Source organism: Acyrthosiphon pisum, chromosome A2 (assembly GCF_005508785.2).
Source record: "Acyrthosiphon pisum isolate AL4f chromosome A2, pea_aphid_22Mar2018_4r6ur, whole genome shotgun sequence".
In the NCBI taxonomy this organism is placed as follows: domain Eukaryota; kingdom Metazoa; phylum Arthropoda; class Insecta; order Hemiptera; family Aphididae; genus Acyrthosiphon; species Acyrthosiphon pisum.
In genome coordinates, this window is record NC_042495.1 from 60,032,826 (window position 1) to 60,039,674 (window position 6,849).

The 6,849-nt window shown below is 31.0% G+C and overlaps 1 protein-coding gene across 1 annotated transcript in view; it reads left to right on the forward strand.

The window, feature by feature from the left end:
* Positions 1–2,316: 2,316 nt before the first annotated feature.
* LOC100164153 (carboxypeptidase B) overlaps positions 2,317–6,849 on the forward strand; it is a 13,758-nt gene continuing 9,225 nt past the window's right edge. The window contains exon 1 of the mRNA XM_001948984.5: positions 2,317–3,034. Within this exon, the coding sequence (XP_001949019.4) occupies positions 2,791–3,034 (244 nt within the window). The 5' untranslated portion in view covers positions 2,317–2,790. The remainder of the gene's footprint in view (positions 3,035–6,849) is intronic.

Consider the following 6,849-nt stretch of genomic DNA (forward strand, 5'->3'; position numbering starts at 1 on the left):
AAGTAGGTACATACCCTAAGTACTGGAAATCCAAACTTTTGACTACTCAAAAGAATCAAGTATACTCAATGACATACACATTCACAGACTAAAAAAAATATCAAAAAAATACACACTATGGTGAAACCATTACCTATATTCATCGATCCACTCCGAATCAAAGACATGAACTAAAAATAACAAGAGGTTAGAATAAATCTATAATATTTCTATTATGATGATAATGTTATAATATGCCTATTTGTAGTTATTAATTGTTATTATATGGTTAGTACGTAGTTGCTATAGGTATTTACTATTATATTATATTAGTTCAATAAACGTAACAATTATTTTAGTATGCAACTAATTTTTAAAAGAACAGTTGTTTTAATTTTCAAAATTCCAAATGGTTATAATATTTAGACAAAAAATGTATACTTTAAAAATTAAATTTGAATATTCCTATAATAAATTATTACTTTATTAAAATAAATAAGTGATTTACTAATCGTACCATATACTACATAATTATTAGATCAAGTAGATACTTAAATAAAACATTTAAGTTAAAGAAAAACATTGCAAGGGTAAACTTGTACAGTAGCTTCAATACTTCATAAAACAATAAATATTATAACTATACAAAACCCACAGAACTGTTAAATTAATAATTACATATTTTTTTTACTTATTTAATATCGTAATTTAATTCAGATAGAAAGCACAAAAAAAAATATAGGCCATAATAGAATTGATGATGTAAATAAATATCAACCTGTAACGAAAAGTATATCCACTATAGTATATTATAATATAGATACCTAACATATACATATTAATTATAGGTAGTGTACGGCGTTACCTACTATTCCTAATTTTTATGAAAATATCTAATATATTATATGTATATCCACTGTATATATTATATATACATATTTTTTTTTGCTTATATATTTATTTACTTACATCAATTAGGTAAATAACTAATAAGTGGTAAATTATACATATAGAAATACAATTTCCACGAGACTCAAAAATTAGTACTTAGTATATACTATATATACATGTACTTGATGAAGATCGTAATAAGAAAAAAAAATAACTACCAATTGGCAACACTCAAAATCACACACATAATAACGTTTAATATGTTACTAACATTATTTTTTCTTAGAAAAATATCAATATTCTAATTATATTTTCTAATACAATTAAAAAAACATTAAACTATGACAAACATATTTAATATTATTAAGTTATTCTGTATTAAATTTGAACAATAGTGTACCTATTCCTATTACCTACATAATAAATATAGATAAGTACCTACCTAGGTGGAAATTCGTTTGCACACATTGCAATTAACAATATAGATTCTACTATATTATATACATTTATAGATTACAATTTATAATATAATGACAATTGACAACTCGCATGTGCGAAAAATTATGAACGGGGACCCATTTTTAGGTAACATTTTTGATTTTACTATAAAATATAAATGTTTTGATCTTAACAGAAAACAAATTGTTATCTCTGTTATCTACTCGAATCGGATTTTCGTAGAAAATCGGGAAATATCTTGAACTACAAATAAACAACATTTATATTTTGGGAGAAATATGACTCATAAAATGTGTGTCCTAAACCAGTAAAAGCCATAAATGTCTACGAACAGGTATAGTAAAAGGAATCGTGTGACTATGTAAGTCGTACACAAAATACCTACTGATATAATACACCATTAAATACTGTCGTTATTTTAAAACCAAAATGTGATCTTAAATCAATCACCCAATATCGGTTCTAAATTTTAAAAATGCCAAGTATGATTCCGTTTACTTATTTTCGTTTACAGAAATTAACATTGGAGAAAAATTATAGTACCTATCTTATTTTTGGAGGAAAATCGTGATCACACATGGTTCCACATACGATTTTCGACCAGATTCTGGTTCCTTCAGAAATCATCATCTCGGTGCACTGTATTTATATAAATATATTATTATCATAATAATTATATTATGCTGGTTCAGTAGTAGTCGGTGCGCACCTAGGATAAGTATAAATTAAAAATTACCTAACCACATGTGGCTGTGCGTTACACGAATAATCGAATAAATTACAACCCGGCTCGTCCACGCCGAGAAAGAAAACCAGATGCGACTCTACGAGTATACCTACCTGTGCCTTCTAATATTAATAATATTTAAACGGCATAATGATTGAAATATACAATATTGATACCCGCGATGAATCGCCCGTGACGACTGTACAACTACCATCTCGCCACCGGTGCCGGCCGACGGTGCTGTCAGTTCACATCGACGCTCAGCGCGCGACGCACCGTACGAGCGTCCGCCATAGGCGCCACGATTATAATATTATTATTGTCTACCTGGAATATTATAATAATATAATATTATTGTCTACCTGGAATATAATATTGTGCCTTTATAGGACCGTAAGGTACTATAAATTATACAGTAATATCGTAATAATATTAAATACTATGACGACGTCGGACGTCGATGCAGTGGATTTGGACGGCGGTGGCAGCTAGCGATACACGCGTCACATTATAGGCTACAATCACGGTCGACTTATTTTTTGTGGCATCCAGACCGGAAAAAATATTGACCGTCCGATATAATATTATTATAATAACCGATTTGTGTGATTTAAAATAATTGTTCAAGACGATAATATAACGTTTAATTGTAATAACAGTACTTTTTGATAGTGAACAATAATATATTACGGTCTCGTATTAAATATTATAATAATATTGTTAAGTGTGACGAAATGAAGTTGTCGCCGCTGCAGTGGCTCGCGGTAGTGGCCGTCATCGTCGTCGTTTCGGTGGCCGCCTCGCCGGCTGCCGATACTCCGCCTGCCGCGGCCGCATCCGCCACCGATACGGCCGAAGACGACGACGACGACGACGGCGGCGGCGGCAGCGTTTTCCCGTTCAGAGCTCTCCAACTGTACAACACCGTGGCCGGTTACCTGGAGTACATTTTCGACATCGTCATAGCACCGATCACGGGTAAGTAATGGTTGTAGGTGACCGGGGGTGAACTATAACCGTAGATCTGGTTAAGGCTATTTATATGCACGGGTGAAAGACCATAATATGCACTTTCTTCTTCTTCTGGGTTAAACAGCCGCTAGGACTATCCCGTCTCACAACCAATTCTCCAGCCATTTCTATCCATCGCCAAATTCTTCTAATTTGCTCCGCCTCCTAAGTCTTCTACATCCTTCTTAACTATATCTTCCCATCTCAATTTTGGTCTTCCCAGGGACCTTTTTTCCGACTGGATTCTGTTCCCGCACCATCCTTAGTAGAGAGTTCATAATATGCACTTTGGAATAACTAAATACAGGCAAATATTAAATGTCTACAGCTGGGTCCTAGGACCCTTTCGTCCCATTTGAAAATATAATTTTTAATTACATGATAAATATACAAATTATATACTATTTTATTTAAATGATAATATGGATTTCCTATAATTGTCGTGTTTTAGTTAGATAATCTATAATTTTAAATGATAGATTAAAATATATAAGTTAAAGGATACAAATAATGATTTGAATTTTAATATTTGTAAAAAAAATGAAAATATTATCCTAAATTATTTCAAATATATTTCTCTAACTTATTATACTTTTGTTTATTTATTATATTTGATAGCTTCTTTGATTTTATTATAAAACATATAGTTGGTGGTAAAAACATTTTGAACGCGATGGTAATACCAATAATATTACAAATTGAAAAAAAAATTGATGAATTAAATTTTTTGTTTGAATTTCCTATATTGCCTACATTTTTCGGCCCTATTAGGGGTGGTAGTGATTACTTAGGGAACTGTTCCCAGATTTTCATCTCCGTAAAAGTAAATAACTATAGATACTGATTAACGGCGATACTGACGGTCAGGTTTTAATTCATGTTTGATGTACTTTCTGAAATTGTTTGTAATATTTGGTACAAGGTGTGCAATAAAATATAAATTTTCATATAACCAACTTCCAAAATAATCTAAGACAAAACCGAGGAAATAAAGTGATGAAAAAAGTTTCTAGTAGGTACTCGCGTAGTGCACAAAGTATATATAATGATGGTTTATCGCTGGTTACAAATTTAACATCACAGCACACCATTATTTTGCGTCGAAGCAAGACGAGTGTTCAATACCTTATTTCTGTATCATGTCGAACTCTAACTATTAATTTTTATTTTTCTATTACCTTCTTTGACACACCCCCTCCCACCCCCAAGTCGTCATGTCCATTGAAGAAATCAGAACTAGTGACAGTCCCGGGCCTGGTCCCGCAATATGTACACTTACACCTACTGCAACAGAACACTATACATTTTTATTGGAACTTTTAATTTAATTTAGATTCAAAATTTTACAGGCAACATTAGTTTTTACTTTCATTTCGAAGAATAAAGCCGCAAACATTGTCTTTAAAATACTACAGACTTTAAATAACAATATTTTATTAGGATTATATTTATTTTAATTCAATTATAAATTTGATATATATAGAAACTTACGAAGCAAACCCAACACAGAATAATATCTGTGTGTGACCGATAATAGTTGTAGAAAACTCTATACATATACCATTATTCTTAACATCAACACGATTACCAATTAGGCAGTACTGCAGTAGCCAGCATAATGTATTTGTATCAATCTATTTCCAATTTGTTACATTTTGAAAATTCACTCATCAATCATTAGTATCTATATAGGTATATATTAAAATACCAACAATTACGTCGATTTGTCCATTCGTTAGTTATAGAAGACGGCACCTGAATGTTCTATAATTGAAGAAAGTGTAATTAAAATAGAGTTAACGATTTACATATTTACCACTATTATTACCATTATAAGTATTATTACTTCTATACTAATTAATTTATATTTTTTTTATAGGTAATAATAATAATTATAACAATAATTGTTTTAATTTTAATAACTGTAAAATACATTCGAGTTCTTATAAAATATATTCACAGAAGTTTATTCTAATACAATAATGTAACATACCTAGTAACTCTTGACAGTTATATTGTTTGAATTAATTTGTTTAATATTTAAGTACAATGTACCTATTATGTATCTACTTTTAGGAACGTCAATAACCGTAGATGCAGTTAAGGCATATAAAAAAAATTTTTTAAAAATAGTTAATTTGTTTAATGTTTATAGACTATAATAGTATTGCAAGTATAAATCTTGTACCACCCCTAAAAAATAATTGTAAACATAATAACAGTGTAACACATATTATTGTCAATTTTTAAACGCTATAACTGCAACACTTTGAAGGTAATACATAAATAACACATTTTATATTATACTAGCTGAACCCGTGCACTTCGTTGCCCATTAAGTGTACCAACTATATGTGACTCAAACTTTGTTCAATTCATTATTTAATATTCGGTGTATGGTTTCAAAATTAATCTTAACTTTTCCGTTGCCCGGAATAAAAATTCTGATTCGCAGTAGTACATTATCAGGTAGGCAATCTACCTGTGGTAGATCGCGGACCCCGTGCTGTATGTACGTTAGTGTATGATGATCATATGATCTAAAGTATCAAAGTTATATCAAGTTTGTCGTATTCTACCTATGGTGGATTGATATAATCAATTAATACAAAATCCTACCGTAACCTAACCGTACTAAAATCAGATGAATAAACGCAAACGCATTCAAAAAAATTCATTCAAATCGGTCTAATCATTTAGGAGGAGCTCAGTCACAACACACGTACAGTAGAATTATTGCGCTTAGCAACACATTCTGAGATTCATTTTTATATTTTATGAAATCAACAAACATGCCTGGTTAACCAATATCAACCAATATAATATAATGCATTGTTGCGCCACTGTTGTATTTTTGACATACAGATTTGAGATTTCCGGCAGGGACTGGAACCTTTTGAATTTATCGGTATCGGTTCCGGTACCGGTTCTCCAAAAATAAAATAACGATTCCGGTTCGGTTCTGGTTCTTTTATGAAAAAAAATCAAGGTACCGGTTCCAAATAATTTAGGTTCCGGTTCCAGATAATTTCGGTACCAAAAAGTATAATAATTTCAAATAGTCATCCAGAATATGAGTATAATTGAGGTTAGGTTAGGTTAATTGAGGTATGAGAAATATTAGAAAACTCATAATATAGGGGGGCCGTAAAATCTCGGAACGTATTTGCATGGACCGTATAAATACGAAACAAAAAAGTATAGTCCCGGACCGTAGAAATGCGGAATAAAATATTGTTCAAACCGTATTATGCCGGACCGTATAATCGCGGAATTTCAAAATATGTGGACTGTATTGTCGCGGACCGTAGAAATCTGGAAAGTATACCCCCGGACCGTATTCTCTCGGAAAATAAAATACGTACACCGTATAGTCGTGGACCGTAGAAATGCGGAATAAAATATTTTTCGAAACGTATTATTCCGGACCGTATAATCGCGGAATCCTAATTTTAAATGATACTAACGCCATCAAGCGGTGTAATTTATTACTACAATCATATAATATGGTTTAAACATTCCTAAGGGGTTTTAAATGGGCAATTTAAAATGTGGATTATTATTTATTATTATTATTTATTACCAACATTTGGTCTCTGACCTCTGTAAGCTACTAAACTACTAAAGATACTAATTTAAAACTATTCAAACAATAGAATTATAGTCATGTTTAATAAAAAAAAAAAAATAGGTTTATAGTTTATATCGTGATGACGGCGACGTAGCATATTAATTATATCGTATAGCTGGTACCTAATGTTTAAATTCCAAAAAACTAAAAA